The 16,132-nt window shown below is 42.1% G+C and overlaps 1 protein-coding gene and 1 non-coding gene across 5 annotated transcripts; one reads left to right on the forward strand and one right to left on the reverse strand.

Annotated features, from left to right (window-relative positions):
- Nucleotides 1-312: 312 nt before the first annotated feature.
- On the reverse strand, nucleotides 313-16,090 carry APTX (aprataxin). 4 transcript variants are annotated; one of them, XM_008141993.3, is made up of 8 exons: nucleotides 16,036-16,090; nucleotides 10,188-10,324; nucleotides 8,500-8,546; nucleotides 7,961-8,263; nucleotides 7,275-7,334; nucleotides 6,284-6,510; nucleotides 1,326-1,429; nucleotides 313-582 (listed from the first exon to the last, which is right to left on the reverse strand). In XM_008141993.3, exons 2-8 carry the CDS (start codon nucleotides 10,318-10,320, stop codon nucleotides 428-430), a joined length of 1,029 nt encoding a protein of 342 aa, XP_008140215.2. In that variant the 5' UTR covers nucleotides 10,321-10,324; nucleotides 16,036-16,090; the 3' UTR covers nucleotides 313-427. The 4 variants fall into 4 exon arrangements, with proteins under 4 accessions (XP_008140215.2, XP_054583520.1, XP_054583519.1 ...); XM_054727545.1 differs by lacking the exon at nucleotides 16,036-16,090 and adding an exon at nucleotides 15,726-15,866; XM_054727544.1 differs by lacking the exon at nucleotides 16,036-16,090 and adding an exon at nucleotides 15,553-15,698.
- LOC114231759 (small nucleolar RNA SNORA79) lies at nucleotides 8,692-8,828 on the forward strand. Its single transcript, XR_003617753.1, has one exon. It is a non-coding gene; the product is annotated as a small nucleolar RNA SNORA79 (small nucleolar RNA).
- Nucleotides 16,091-16,132: the final 42 nt, after the last annotated feature.

The raw sequence follows: 16,132 nt of genomic DNA on the forward strand, positions 1-16,132 counted from the left end.
TGCCTTCAGGATAAACAAGAGACCCCTCCGGCTGCTCTGAAGAAAGGGTACCTCGTGCCTCCGGGAGGGAGGATAAATATAAGGAACAGAAACATATTATCTGCCCTCTACTTCCATATCCTGCATTAGATCCGTTTGTTCCCGTTAGAGCTGATATGGGTCCTGGAGATGGTGGTCAGGCCTATCCCAGCCACTCTCGCCAACCAGAGAACACTTCCATGACAAACCCAAATTCCTAACTCCTGACCTATTTTGAGTCACCCCACATTTTGCCACTTAAGAATAGAACAAACTTTGTTTAAAAAAAAAAAAAAAAGCCTGTATTTTTAATTTAAGAAATAAAAGTTCACAAGCAATCCAGAACAGGTGCCAGGAGTTTGCTCTAAACAATCACCATACTTGCTGCAGAAGTTCAGGTTCCACAGAATCACTCTGGCCAGTGCTTCCTGAGATGCTCTTTCAGCTGAGGAATGGAAGGCAGCAGCTGCTGGCATTCATGACAACGCAGGGGCAGCTTCAAGAGCTCAGGCATACCATCTCGGACAGTCACTCTGCCAGCCTCTTGTATCATCTTGATCACAGCTGCAAGCAAGGAAAAAAAGTTCAGAGCCTAGCTGATCTGGAAAGCCAATACAAAGAAAAAAAATCTGACCCCAAATAAATATATGCCAGGTATCCTAAAGCTAGTAAATTTGAGGTTAGACTCATTGCTGGTGAAAGGGGCTTGATCAAATTCTCAATCTGAGCAACCTATTTTGGATATTACATTCTGTTGAGATACATTCAAAGCAACCCGTTACTATGTCAGAGCCTTATCACAGTGCTTTACCACTGACTGACCTTTGGTTGATGGCAGCTGTCACTGTTAATCCCCCAGCATACTGAACTTCCACAGAATATACACTGGGAAATGTTCCTCTGCACACACGCCCTTCCCCTATTAATTAACCACTCCTAACACAAGGCAGACCCATGCTCCTGCTCAGCTGATGGCAGAAGAGACATAGAACTCTTCAGAGCTTTTCAATCTATGAACTCCAATAATTTTCAGAACAATTTTTAAGTACCCTGGTATTATAATAAAACACCTTTTTGACCCTGATATAACAGCTTTCTAGGTCCCCAAAGATGGCTGCTCACAGCAAACTGACAATCCCACTACAATTCAAATAATCCAGTTTCTTTTAGTGGGACCCTCTTTATAGGGAACATAAAGTTAAATATGGGTTTTTGAGACCAGATTATTATTTAGGGAAATAACCAAGTCAAATATAAGAACAGCTGAGAAAATGAAACAAATGTGAAAAACAAAGAATACTGTTTACCTTGAGATTCTAGGAAGTATTCTGTATTAAAAGAATTCCAATGTTTTTTGTTTTTAAGGCACGGAGAATCAAAATCCTGGCTGATCACATGAAGGTGTACATGGCTAGTTGAGAGGGGGGGAAATAGACGATTAAATCCATGAAAGACTATGGTTAAATTAAAAGGACAAACAGTAAAAGTATGGGTATGTAAAATATTGACTGTTTCCATTCAATTCAATTCATTCATTCACTTAAGAATATTTAATGCTCATTATCTACCTACTAGGGCCACACACTGTTCTAGCACTGGGAATTTAGCAGTGAACAAAATGGGAAAGACCTCTGTCCTTATAGAAATTATATTATCATGAGGGGAGACAAATAAAGTATAAGTAAACCAATCAACAAGGAGAATTCAAATAATTAACATTGCTTAGAAAATAATAAAACAGAGAAATGTGATAGAGTGCCGAGGGGGCAGAGGTTGCCTCTTTAACGAGCTTAGGGTGTTCAGGGAAGGTCTCTCCCAGGCAGTGATTTGAGCTGAGAAAGCAGTCAGGCAAGCAAAGAATCTTTGGGGAAAGAGTATTTCAGAGAGCGGGGAGGCTAAGCGCAAAAGGCCCTGAGATGAGAAAGAGCTTGATACAACCAAGGAACAGAAAGGTAATATGGCCAGAATGACTGGAGCCTTGGAGCAGAGATTAGGTAGGAGCCAGATCATAAGGGTCTTATAGGTCAGCAAGGGGTTTGCACTATATTCTGATTATATTGAGGAGCCATTAAGGATTTTAAGCAGAGGAGTGCTACTATCTGAGTTATACTTTTTAAAGATGATTCTTGCTGCCGGGAGAAAGGACTATGAAGTGGGTAAGGATGTATACAGAGACCAAGCAGTCCAAGTCAGAAATAATCAAATCTTAGACTAGAGCTATAATAGTTGAGATGACAAGAAGCAATCCAATTTTTAATATATTTTGGAATAGGACTTATTAATGAATTGGATGTGGGTTTGGGGAGTTGCCACCTACTGAGATGGAGAAGCTTATGGGAAAAGCAGATTTGAGAACGAAATCAAGAGTTTGCTGTTCAACTTGTTAAACCAGGTAGGAAGCCTTTTTGTATAGCTTTGAGTAATAGCTAGTGTTGTTCAAGGGTCAACTGTACTAGAATTAAACAAATAAGTAAATTTAGTGTAGCTAATGAGAACCAAATTTCTCACTGTTGGAGAAAGAAGTTATAATAACGGAAATCGGAAGACAAGAATGAACCTTGTGGAGTTGGACTGGAATAAGAGGTATCACTATGAATTCATAGTTTTCTTTCTTTTTTTAAAATATATTTTATTGATTTTTTACAGAGAGGAAGAGAGAGGGATAGGAGTTAGAAACATCGGTGAGAGAGAAACATCGATCAGCTGCCTCTTGCACACCCGCTACTGGGGATGTGCCTGCAACCAAGGTACATGCCCTTGTCAGGAATCGAACCTGGGACCCTTGAGTCCGCAGGCCGATGCTCTATCCACTGAGCCAAACCGGTTTCGGCTGAATTCATAGTTTTCATATACACACACAGGTAAATAAATAGAGAGGTGTGTGTTACCAGTGCAGGTTAGGATTCATGCATTTATTTCCTAGCTCTATCTACTAAGAGCAAAAACACCCTAGAATCAACATTACAGAAACCTAGTACCCAAGTCTTGGTTTATAAATATCCAATAAAAGGAACAAGGACTCTTGGCAGAAGTGGTTCATTCCAAGGCTATAATGAGCCAGGAACATCTTATTCCAGAAAATAAGTGCTCAAAACATGTTGGAGGTATGTCAAAGTGCTACAGGGGCCAGCCAAAAGGAGCATCCAATGATCAAAGCTGGAATGACTTGAGCAACAAAATAAATAATGACAGACTGAGTTAAAACTTATAGAATAAAATAAATATCCATGAATCTGCACTGATAATTGAATAAATATGTAATTGGGGCAGGGATTGGGGGGAGGGGTGCTCTTCCACATGGAAGAAATGTAATTAATAAATTAGAAGGGCCCTAGCCGGTTGCTCAGTTGTTAAAGTGCCAGCCCTTGAACTGAAGGGTCTCGTGTTCGATTCCAGTCAAGGCAGTACCTCGGTTGCAGGCTTCATCCCCAGCCCTGGACAGGGCACACGCGGGAGGCAACCAATCGATGTGTCTCTCTCACATAGATGTTTCTCTCTCTCTGTCTCTCCCTGTCCCTTCCACTCTCTCTAAAAATCAATGGGTGAGTATTAATAAAAAACAAAAAATAAATAAATTAGAAGGAATGAGGGCAACATAAAGTCACCATTAGGTAAACACCATAGTAATAACTATTGCAGGCCAGATACCAATAGAGACGCTAAAAGTACTGGGCAAAAGTTTGAACAGAAATACGATAGTAGCATAGTCTCAAAATATTCAATAGTAACTTTGAGTAGAGAAACCTGGCAGATACCACCTTACAAAGTGATCAAGGTTAACATCATGAGTAATAAAACATCTTGACATCATGCAGTCCTTGCTATGAGGCACTGAAATGGACATATCACTTCTGTGGCATGTTGGCAAGAAGAGAAAAAAGCATAATTTCAATCTAATCATGAAAAATCATCAGACAAACCCAAACTGAGAGATATCCTATAAGATAACTAGCTATTACTCATCAAAAGTGTCAAGGTCGCCCTAACTGGTTTGGCTCAGTAGATAGAGCGTTGGCCTGCGGACTGAAGGGTCCCAGGTTCAATTCTGGTCAAGGGCATGTACCTTGGTTATAGGCACATCCTCCGTAGGGGGTGTGCAGGAGGCAGCTGACTGATGTTTCTAACTATCCCTTTCCCTTCCTCTCTGTGAAACATCAATAAAATATATATATTTTATAAAAAGTGTCAAGGTCATGAAAACCAGAAAAGGAAGAGGAAGTGTCACAGATTAGGGGAGACTAAGGAGAGACAATAAATTCAATTGCAGGACCTTAGATCGAATTCTGGAGCAGAAAAGGATTTAAGAAAAATGGGTGAAATTCGAATAAGGTTTACAGTTTAATTAGTGGTGATGTTATGGAAGATTTTTGTCCTGCTTCACACTTTCTTTTTTTATATTTTCTGAATTTAAAATATATTACTTTAACAACAGACAAAATGATCTGTTACCTTTTCCTTTCTATAAACTTCATTCAAAATTATATAATAAAGAGTGGTCATAAAAGAGTATGTAAGTGGCAACTTTACTTACTGCTCATTTCGTTTCCCACCCACACCTGCCATAGCTCTTGCTTTTAGCATTCTCCTTAGCACAACAGTATTCATTATATGAAAAAGGCACGGACACCATGGTTACTATGTGAAAAGGGCTCTGTAATCATTAGCTGTTAGTCACAGGCTCTGAAGCATTAGGGAAATAGGACTATGGGTGACATGCAAGAATCTCAAAATCATTTCGCAGACCAAAGAAAGCCAGAATGAAAAAGAGCACACATTACATGGTTCCATTTACATGAGAACAGACTAAACCAATTATGCTGAAAGAAGTTATAACAATGCTTGCGGAGGATTAACTGGAAAGAGCACAAAGGTGCTTCCTGGGATGAGATGATAGAAATGTTCTGTATCTTGATCAGAGGGATAGTTGCATGGTATGTACATTTGTCAAAACTGATCAAACTATAAATCTTATTATGCATTTTATTCTATATATGTTATGCGTCCTTTTAAAAGAGAGTATTGATGGGGGGACATATGTGGCACAAAAATTTCATTACATTAAAGTAGCCAGTAATCTAAGTCATAATTACCCATCTAAAAAAAAGTGAAGAATAATGGTGCTTATTAAAAAGAACCCTAAGGCCGAAACCGGTTTGGCTCAGTGGATAGAGCGTCGGCCTGCGGACTGAAGGGTCCCAGGCTCGATTCCGGTCAGGGGCATGTACCTTGGTTGCGGGCACATCCCCAGTAGGGGTTGTGCAAGAGGCAGCTGATCGATGTCTCTCTATCATTGATGTTTCTAACTCTCTATCCCTCTCTCTTCCTCTCTGTAAAAAAATCAATAAAATATATTTAAAAAAAAAAGAACCCTAAGATATTCTGATACATGGTACAACATGGATGAACTTTGAAGAATTATCTTAAGTGAAATAAGCCAGTCACAAAAAGACAGATCCTATATAATTCCACTTATATGAGGTACCTAAATTAGTTAAAGTCATAGAGACAGAAACCAGAATGGTGGTTTTGAGTGGTTGGGGGAGAAAGGAAGATGGTAGTGTGGGAAGAAAGTTCTAGAAATAGTGGTGATGGTTGCACAATGTAAATGTACTTAATGCCATTAAACTAGACCTTGAAAATGGTTAAAGTGGTAAATTTTATGCTATATTTTATTGCAAAAAAAAAAAAAAAAAACAAAAAACCCCAAGATAAAAACTCTGAAATCCATTACTCTGCTTATCTCATTCAGGTAATTTATCCTGTGGAGAACTGCCTTGGATGCATTCTTTGAAAAGAATCAATCCTTCCTTTCTGAATCCTTCTGGGAATGAGCCAGGCTCTGCACTTTTCTCTCATTTTATCTTACATCTTAGATCTACTAAGCTGTTAGGACAGAAATCAGTGATGTTTGTGTCCTTCAGAGCAATGGTCCTTAATCACTTAGGAGTTTCTGAACAGTTACTGACTACAATTCTTTAATTCTTCATCCCAGTGTAATAAAGCTACTTCGTCTAGTTCATAAATTAGGTCCTCAGAGGTTTACACTTTGAGAGGAACAAAAAAAAAAAAGTATGTAACCGAATTACAAGCAGAAGTAGGAACTCAAGGCTTACAGGCAAGTCAGACAGAAGAACGGAAGTTTCAGCTCACCTGCCGTGGAAACCCCCCTGGGCCTTGCAGCTAACAGCACACGCAGCAGACCCAGGCTGAATCCATCTCCACCTACACATAATCAGGATGCACCAGCACTCCCCACAGGGCTTACCTCATGCTGGGAATGGCGTGGTAGCCCAATCGGAAGCGGAGTTTGCTGGACCCAGCAGCATCTGCAATCACCTTTTCCCCCACAGTATGCATATGTTTGAGGAGCTCAAGATGTTCTCTGGTCACAGCCTTCAGACTGGAAAGTGAGGCCCATGGTAAGACCAGCCAGTGGTGACGAGCCTTGGGGTATTTATCCTTAATCACCACCACCTGCTCATCTTTGTAAACCTACCAGAGGCAAAGGAGAAGGAAACAGACATTTTCCATGCATCTTCTGTGCCAGGTGCTGTTATATTCATTAACTCACTTAATCCCACCACAATCTTCTGTAAAAGTTTTTAGTATCCCAATTTTGACAGATGAAAGCACAGAGACTCAGATAAGCTGAGTGTCTTATGCAAAGTCACAGTTACTAAGCAGGAAATCTAAGATTGCAACCCCAACTTTAGTCTGTGTTTTAATCACCACACTACACAGAAGATGCACAGTACGAAGTAGTTGCTAAGGATCTGATGTGAAATCCCTCCAGGCATCAATTAAATGCTCCCTTCTCCACTCTACCACAGCAGACCATATGACATCTGCACGTGTATTCCAAGACACTCTCAGATCTGGCCCCTTGTCATCCCAGGAGATAATTTAAGAACTCAAAGACCCCTCCTAGGGTGATACCGGACTATTAATCCCAGGATAGGCCAGTAACCACAGTCATATTATCTGATGCTCCTGAAAGGGACCACAGTAAGGTTAATTCAACTTCCCTTAATAGTATGCAGAAATTTAAGAAGAACAAGGCAGAGGGGATATTCATTTGAAGAACTTAGTTTCTTTCCAAAGAATTTCAGGTGCTCACTTATTGGGAATGATAAAAGCTACTTGTTCTCACAAATAGCCCAATAAAACAAATCTCATTCAGAAACACTGATGGCCTTTGATTTCATTTATAGTTATGACCTCTGACGATTATTTCAATGCCAAAATTTTATTCTGACCTGCATTTTGGGATCTTGCATAGAAATCTTCAAGCCTTGACTCCAGTGGCCCAATGATTCCTAAAACAATAAAGAGCAATGAAAATCTCAAATGCCAATAGTTAAATTTGGCATTAGTTCACATTGAATGTCAGCAAAGTCCAACCAAACTTGGAAATAAAGTTAATTTTTAAGAACTAAACTATATCCCCTTTATATCAAACTTATGCCTTTGTAATCATAAGCCATCCCCATTTTCTCCCTATATCCAGAGCTGCATGTCTAGACAGAGGCTGGAAATGCCAGAGTGTGAACCACATCTTCTGTCCTCTCCCACTCCATCTAAGCCTGACTAGGTTTCCACTTTGACATCAGGATGTGAATCACATGATCTATGAAAAGTGTTCCAATGCTAACCTTCTAGAAATACAAATGACTGACACATTTTAGTAGCTCAGTGTTAAGTATATTCCATTATCGCCCTACCTTCAAGTGGCTTACCTCAGGAATTCAAGAGAAAAGCACATAAAGAGACATTCACCCAAGTGACTGGTGAAACAAACAAGTGACTCTTTCATCTTGGTTAATAACCCCTATCATGGTTAATAACCCCTCACGTGTGCCTGGCTTTAGAGTGTACAAAACAATTAAGCCGTCATTATATCTCATTTAATCTCCACATCATCTATCAAGCAAACTACCCTCACCTTTTTGGTAGATTCATCTGTCCCCTTGTTTGGGGGCACAAAGCATTGGCTAGGGTCACTCCCAGGTACCAGTCCTGTACTGGGCTCAGCTTCCTGGGCAGCATCCCTTTCTAAGGAATCGCTGTTGCCTGACCTCTTTCTCTTCCTGTGTGTTTCCAGGCCAGGGCTCTTTGCCTCTTCCTCGAATTCTACAATATATGGATAAAGTTCATTCACAATGTGGAGAACCTGGCCAGGCTGCAGCTTCACCTCTTGGTCCTTCCCAATTATGACTGAGTCAATGCTGCTGGGATTGACCCCTACCTATGAAATAATCAGAAGGTAATTACAAAAAAAGCAACAATTCCATCACTAATATAGCCACTATTATGTTAACCACTTACTATGTGCCAGGAACTATGCTTAATGTTCACTTATATTACTCCATCACTTCCACACATGACTGAGAAGACTTACTGGCTGGCACTGACACTCTAAAGTCAATAGCCTAAGAAAATCATCAAGTATAAAATGGAAATTCAAGTCACAAACAGACATACCTGCTTTACCTTGACATATCCTTTGTTACACTCTGCTTTCAACTGCACTGAAAGAGATTAAAAAAAGTCAAACCCAAATACCATGAAGAACCAGGCACTTGCTCCTATTCTTTCTACAGGACAATGAAGCCTCAAGAAGGCAACTTGACATGGGTTTCCTCAAAGGCCTATGAGCAAAACTGCCCATTATACAGGTGACTGGGGCTCCAAATCCTTCCATAAAATGTCCAACAGGTCATCATAAATTAAAACTTTATTTTCTTCACTCAGAGAATATTAGAATGATGGGACTATCTGTTTATTCTCTAAATTTACAGAATCAAACACTTTAAAAAAAGTCCAACAGTGTACATACTCCCTTAGCTACTGCTAATATCCCTAAGAGGCAGCTTCACTGAGTCTCCACAAGTCTTCCTATTCCAGAGCCCTTGGCCCACCTGGGACCACAGTCAGGGAAGGGGACCCACTTCTCTTACAAGCTCTTCACTCAAGATTAAATCAGGCTTCCGCTATTATATAAAATTATCAGATGCCTTTAACAGAGAAAGGGGCAAATGATACATTCCGGAAAAACAGACGTTCAGCTGGCCTTGGGTAGGAGGAGTGGAGAGAACAGTCTAGAAAGAGGAACAGTCAGAACAATCTGAGCATGTGTGGGAAGAAGTAACATTTATCACTCATGTTCAGGTAAGTAAGATAGGGAACAAAGAAGAGAGACACCACAGCTGCTCTCCAGAGAGGACAGGCAGAGGACAGGCGGACACACACACTGCCATTGTGACCAGGAGGACAGAGAGTGAGAAGCAGCGTCTGCCTATGTATCTTGGGCCTAGCCAGGTCAAGCATGACTTTTTTTTCACCCATTTAGATTAACTCATGTGGCAAAACCAATAATCCGTGCTGCAGACTCCAAACCTCAGAAAACCCTGCTATGGGGAACATACTGCAGGTGGGAGGCCTGGTAGCAGTGAGCATGTCCAGAAGTTTATAGGCAAAAAAATGAGGTATATGGTAAGGCTTTTTCCTAAGGACTTTCATTTCATTAAGTTCCAGGGATGACACTTCAAGAGCTAGATACTATCACCTTATAAAGATACCACCCTCTGGGAAAGATAGAGGTCAGGAGGTAGATGGGGGGAGATTCACTGGGAAACTTATATGTATATATGCATTGCCCAGGGACACAGACAATGGTGTGGTGAAGGCCTGGGAGGGGTGGGTGCCAGGTAGAGGGAGTCAATGAGGAAAAAAACAAAGGGGACATTTATAATACTTTCAACAATAAAGATAAATTTTTAAAATAAATAAAAATACCACCCTCTGTATGAGGCAATATGTAAAGGATGGAACCATCCCATCACTTCTCAGACACAGTTTCAGCCTGGAGATCCCAGAATTCAACTGTCTCACTTCCCAACTTGGACCCTTCCTAGACAAAGCAGGGTGCAGGACTCCACCACCAATAGTAACAGGAAGGACCCGCCTGTTCCCAACACTGAATAGTAACTGCTTTCAGAGGATGGAATCAGGAGTGAACGGGCCCGGGGTTGGCTAAGAGCCCTGTTCCTGAGTTTTGTTTATGGCAGACCAAAGGTTTTCCATCATGACCACCCAGAAAATGCGCACCTTTGGTTATCACTACTCTAAGGAACTGAGCAGGTGCTCTCCACAGTCTTGTGACCAGTTACCTTGCTGTCGAGAACATTTCTTATCAGTGATCTTGGTCTCTGGGCCACGCCCAACCACGACTGCTTCCAAATGTGGAAGTTTGATTCGCTGGTGCCGGTTGTCCTGTCTCACCAACCAGCACACCCGCATCATTACTCTGAAAGACAAAACAGAAGAGAATCATGGAAAACTAGCACAGGTCCTCCAGGGCCACACCCCAGATACCACACATGCCATATACCATCTGTTCATCTTGAGGCAAGTGACTTCACCTCCCTAGTCTCAATTTCCTCACATGTACAATGTGATAATGACAGGATTCATATGGCTGTTGTGAGAATTAACTAAGAAAACATGGGTAAAGTATTCACCTCTGTGACTGAATCATGCCAAGCAATCAAATTTGTTATATTTATTGATATACTTTATGTGCTGGGCATTAGGCTACAGGTTGAGGATCAAAGAATGATTAAACATTGTCCCTATTCTTCTGAGGCTTGGAGTACAATGGGACACATAGACTCATATACCAATTATTAAAATGTAATGTGATGAGCATGTAAGAAGGAAGTAACCAAATATGGCATTAGCTCAGGCAAAGGAATGACTGACTCGCAGAGAGTATCAAAAAAGATTTGTGTTGCCGAAACCGGTTTGGCTCAGTGGATAGAGCGTCGGCCTGCGGACTCAAGGGTCCCAGGTTCGATTCCGGTCAAGGGCATGTACCTTGGTTGCGGGCACATCCCCAGGAGGGGGTGTGCAAGAGGCAGCTGATCGATGTTTCTCTCTCATCGATGTTTCTAACTCTCTATCCCTCTTTCTTCCTCTCTATAAAAAATCAATAAAATATATTTAAAAAAAAAAAAAAAAAAAAAAGATTTGTGAGCCCTAACTGGTTTGGCTCAGTGGATAGAGCGTCGGCCTGCGGACTCAAGGGTCCCGGGTTCGATTCAGGTTGCGGGCACACACCCAGTGGGGAGTGTGCAGGAGGCAGCTGATCGATGTTTCTCTCTCATCGATGTTTCTAGCTCTCTATCCCTCTCCCTTCCTCTCTGTAAAAAATCAATAAAATATATTTTTTTAAAAAAAAAAAGATTTGTGAAAAGGGATATTTATAATGGGTTTTAAAGGACTGAAAAGGAGTTTGCCTGGCAGAAAACTAAGGACATAGAAGAGAAGATATTCTTTAGTCTATAGGCACTTTTTGTGTATTTGAAGGTTTCCCTTCTTTAACTGTCAGAACATACTGATGTTAGAATGATGTTTTGCTGCCATCTGCCAGAAGACTGTCATAATAAATATGCAAACATGCAATTTCCAAAGTATGACTGCAGCACCTTTGTGCAATACACAACTTGCACAATAGTGGAGGTGCTGGCATTCTTTTGAAAAACAACCCTTAAGGCCATGTAGAGTTTCAGCAGAAGAGAGAGACAAGAAATTCTGCCCAAGCAAAGGCAGAACAAAGGGGATGGAGAGGAAGAACAGCCAGAAGAAATCATGAAGGTAGACTTAATTACTGACTGCATTTGGGGAATGACAAAGGAGGAAAGGGAGATAACCAGGATTCCTACTTTGGAAATACTCATTAACCAAAAGGAAGAATATACAGAGACATAATTTGGGGATAAACGTAGGTAAAGAAGAGATGATTTCAGATTAAAACACAATTAGATTAAGTTGCCTATGAAAGATCCAAGGGTCAAGGTGGGATGGATGGGTACAGATGATAATTAAATCTCCTTGTATACAGACTGCATCACTGTCCATCCCTTCAGAAAATTTGGAGGAAGGCTCTTGGGAGATCACTGCCCTGGGTTAGGCCTGGTCTTATACTTCTAAAGCCCCTGGTGTTCAGCATTCTTTTATCAAATGCATACTATGTGCTAGACATTTGCTAAATATCTCATTTATATCGTCTCATTTAATCTTCACAACAACTCTCAGTTCAAGGAAGCGAAAATTTAAGGCTTAGAGAAGATACTAGTAAGTAATGTGTTCAAGTCATACAGCCAATGTGTGCCAGAGATAGGATTTGAATTAATTCCAAAGAGCAGGTTCTTTTTTTATTTTTAATATATTTCTATTGATTTCAGAGAGGAAGGGAGAGGGAGAGAGAAACATCAGTGATGAGAGAGAATCATTGATCAGCTGCCCTCTGCACGCCCCCTACTGGGGATGGAGCTCACAACCTGGGTATGTGCCCTTGACCGGAATTGAACCAGGGACCCTTCTGTCCACAGGCCGACGCTCTATCCACTGAGCCAAACCAGCTAGGGCCAAAGAACAGGTTCTTAATCACTGCACCATATACCTTTTCTCTTCACTCATTTGATCATTCAATCAAAATTACTGCATGCCCACTATGTTCCTTGTGCCAACCTAGTGCTAGGAGTAAAGACGTAATACATTTCACTTGCACTGTATGTTACAGGTATAATATATCATACCTGCCATCACAGATAGGGCACAAAAGTGAAGTACCCAACCCAGAGTTGGAGAAAGGTGTCAAGAAAAGTTTCCTATAGGAGTTGAGCCTAAAATGAGTCCTATATAAAAACCTCGTTAATTAGGTGAAAGGGAGCAGCCTAACTGAGGAGAAGTGGAGAAAGAGCCTGGCTGGTGTGGCTCGGTGGTTGAGCGTCGACCTATGAACCAGGTCAGTTCAATTCCTGGTTAGAGCACATGCCCAGGTTTCGGGTTCAATCCCCAGTAGGGGGCATGCATGAGGCATATCAAGGATTCTCTCTCATCACTGATGTTTCTATCTCTCTCTACCTTCCTCTCTGAAATCAATAAAAAGATTTTAAAAAAAAAAAGAAGTAAAGAGCCCTAACCGGTTCGGCTCAGTGGATAGAGCGTCGGCCTGCAGACTCAAGGGTCCCAGGTTCGATTCCGGTCAAGGGCATGTACCTTGGTTGCGAGCATATCCCCAGTGGGGGGTGTGCAGGAGGCAGCTGAATCGATGTTTCTCTCTCATCGATGTTTCTAACTCTCTATCCCTCTCCCTTCCTCTCTGTAAAAATCAATAAAATATATTAAAAAAAAAAAAAGAAGTAAAGAAAGAAATCGGGGAGAAGACTCCAACAAAAGTGAACAGCAAGGGCAAGTGCATGAAGGAATAGCACTGTGCATATGCAGAAGCAGTTCAGTGTTGCTGCAACCCTAAGTATGAGGCAGAGAAGAGGCTGGAGATTCAAGCAGGTCCAAATGAAGCAGAGCCCTGGAAGCTCAAATTTTAGAAGTTCCAATGAATTTTGCAATTCAGTAAACAATAAATATGTGCTGAATGAATGAGCAAACAGATGAAAGACAGAAAGCTCTTTAAAGATTATTAAGCAGGACTTTGACACAGATTTGTTTTCAAAGATCATTTGGGGGAGGAGGTAGGTAGTGTGGAGAAAAGATATGTGGGGAACAGAACTAAATGCGGGGAAACCAGTTAGAAGCCCATCATATTTCAGGTGAGAGAAGATGAGGTCTGAAGTAAGACAATGGAAGGACAAAGTAGAGAGCACAGACTTGAGAAACATTTAGGGGGTAAAATCATTAGGATTTAGTGATGGGTGTGATAAAGTAAGTTCAGTTTTGGGCCTCTGAATTTGAACTGCCTATGGCAGAGCTGTACAGGAGAGTAGTCAGAGGTGAGGGTGAAACTCAGAAAAAAGGTCTAATATGACAACTTCTATTTGAAAGCATGAGGGAGTTAAAACCAAGCCAGGTGATGTGCTCACTCAGGCATTATGTTCAGAATGAAATGAACAGCCTGGACAGGATGGCTCAGTGGTTGAGTGTCGACCTATGAACCATGGAGGTCATGGTTCGATTCCCAGTCAGGGCACATGCCTAGGTTGGGGGCTCGATCCCCAGTAGGGAGCATGCAGGAGGCAGCCGATCAATGATTTTCTCTCATCATTGATGTTTCTATCCCTCTCTCCTCTCCCTTTCTCTCTGAAATCAATAAAAAAAAGTACCCACAGGAGAAATGACTGGTGAGAGAGGAACATGGAGAAACAGCTAGAATATAAGCTCCTTAAGGAAAGGCACGTTGTCTTGCTCATCTCTATATCACAATAAATGTTCACTGAATAAATCAGCTGAGTGTATTATCCTGGAAAGCAAAGAAGGGAGTAAGCCCTAGCCAGTTTGGCTCAGTGGATAGAGCATCAGCCTGTGGACTGAAGGGTCCCAGGTTCGATTCCAGTCAAGGGCATGTACCTAGGTTGCAAGCTCGATCCCTGGCCCTGGTCAGGACGCATGTGGGAGGCAACCAATCAATGTGTCTCTCTCACATCAAGGTTTCACTCTCTCTCTGTCCCCCTCCCTTCCACTCTAAGAAAAATCAATGGAAAAATATCCTCGGGTGAGGGTTAACAAAAATAAAAAAGGGAGTGAGAGGTATCAAGTCTCAAAAGCAGCAAGGGAATCAAGTGATGATTTTTAAATGACTATTTGGTTTGAGGAACAATCACTGGTGACCTTAGGGTAAGATTTCAGGGGAATAATAGGTCGGAAAGCAGACTGCAGAAGGGAATGGGCGTTGAGAAAATGGGGACAGAACTTAGAATACCCTTTAAAACAGTTTGGATAGGAACGAGGAAGAGTCACTGGATGACAGCTAAAGGAAGATGATCACCAAGAACTATTTTCTTTCTGGCTTGCATAGGGGAAGTGGGGATAAGAGATGGCCAGGGATCTGAGAAACATGACTTTGTTTATACATGACTGGGATAGGGGCAGAAAAAACAAATGAAAACAAGGTCTCATAGGTGAGAGTATAAAAGATCAGAAACACAGGTAAAGGGATTTGCTTTGATCAGGGGATACAGCTCTTCCTCATCCTCCGAGACTTAAGATCAAGATGAGTATAAATCTAAATGGCTTTGTAAATGGGAAAGCAAAATCAGAAATGTGAGGAAAGGCACCTCTGATGACCTAAATTTTCTCCATAAAATAGTAGATAACAACAGAGTGAGGTGTTAGGGCATTTGACGAGCAGCTGAATAAAATCAATATAGAATAGTGGATAGCATCCAGGCTTCTAAAGTCCAAATGCTTGAGTTCAAATCGTGGCTCCACAACCTACTCACTGTGTGACTTGAGACCAGTTATTTGACCTAAGCCTTTATTTCTTCAGCTGTAAAACAATAACTGCTCAACACTACAAGGGCTAAATGAGTATGTAAAGATCAGTGTCTGGCAAAAAAGCAAGCATTATCACTCTTGTTAATAGTACAGGTAGGATGAAAGCAGGTGCTCGTGACCATCCCAGGCGGTGCAACTAACATGAAAAGGCACAAATCTGTATTGTCTCCCCACGTGGAGAGCCCTGTCCCAAGTGTTCTAACGATCCCCAATACGTCAAATTCCCAAAAGGCTCCAAACCTGGGCCACATTGTTCCAAAGGGAAATTACGCCCCAGCTTTGTTGAACGGCTATCCCTGGTCTGCGTGACGACAGGCTTGCCTCTTCTGGCCTTCCCATAAGGCCTGTGAGGACGCTGTGAGAGGCCCTCGGGCTCCTTTCAGGGAGCGTTTCTGAAGGAAACAATGTCCTACCTGACAAACCCACGGTTGGACAGTGCCCACGCTCTAATATTTTCTCCGCTTGTGTTGCGGCCAAGCTAGGTACGGGTGTCAGGGGCACAGGTGAACGGACGCGAAGTGGGGCGGAGCCAAACACGGCCCAAGGGAGCCAGAGGGAGCTGAGAGCCCTGGAGCACGGGGGAGGAGCAACGCCTGCCGGGAAAGAAGCCGTCAGAGCGTTATTCAAGGCACGTCACTCAAAAACAGCAGCGAGCCCGGCATAAGGCCCACGCCCACGGCTTCCACCGCGGCCAGCACAGGAGGTAGGCCCAAACCGCCTTACCTCAAACAGCTGAGTCGGGCAACTTCGCGTCACTCCTTTTCCGCACCACTTCCGGCGCTGAGGGATGACGTCGCCAAATTGGCGCGCAACGATGTGC

Source organism: Eptesicus fuscus, chromosome 15 (genome assembly GCF_027574615.1).
Source record: "Eptesicus fuscus isolate TK198812 chromosome 15, DD_ASM_mEF_20220401, whole genome shotgun sequence".
Taxonomy (NCBI): domain Eukaryota; kingdom Metazoa; phylum Chordata; class Mammalia; order Chiroptera; family Vespertilionidae; genus Eptesicus; species Eptesicus fuscus.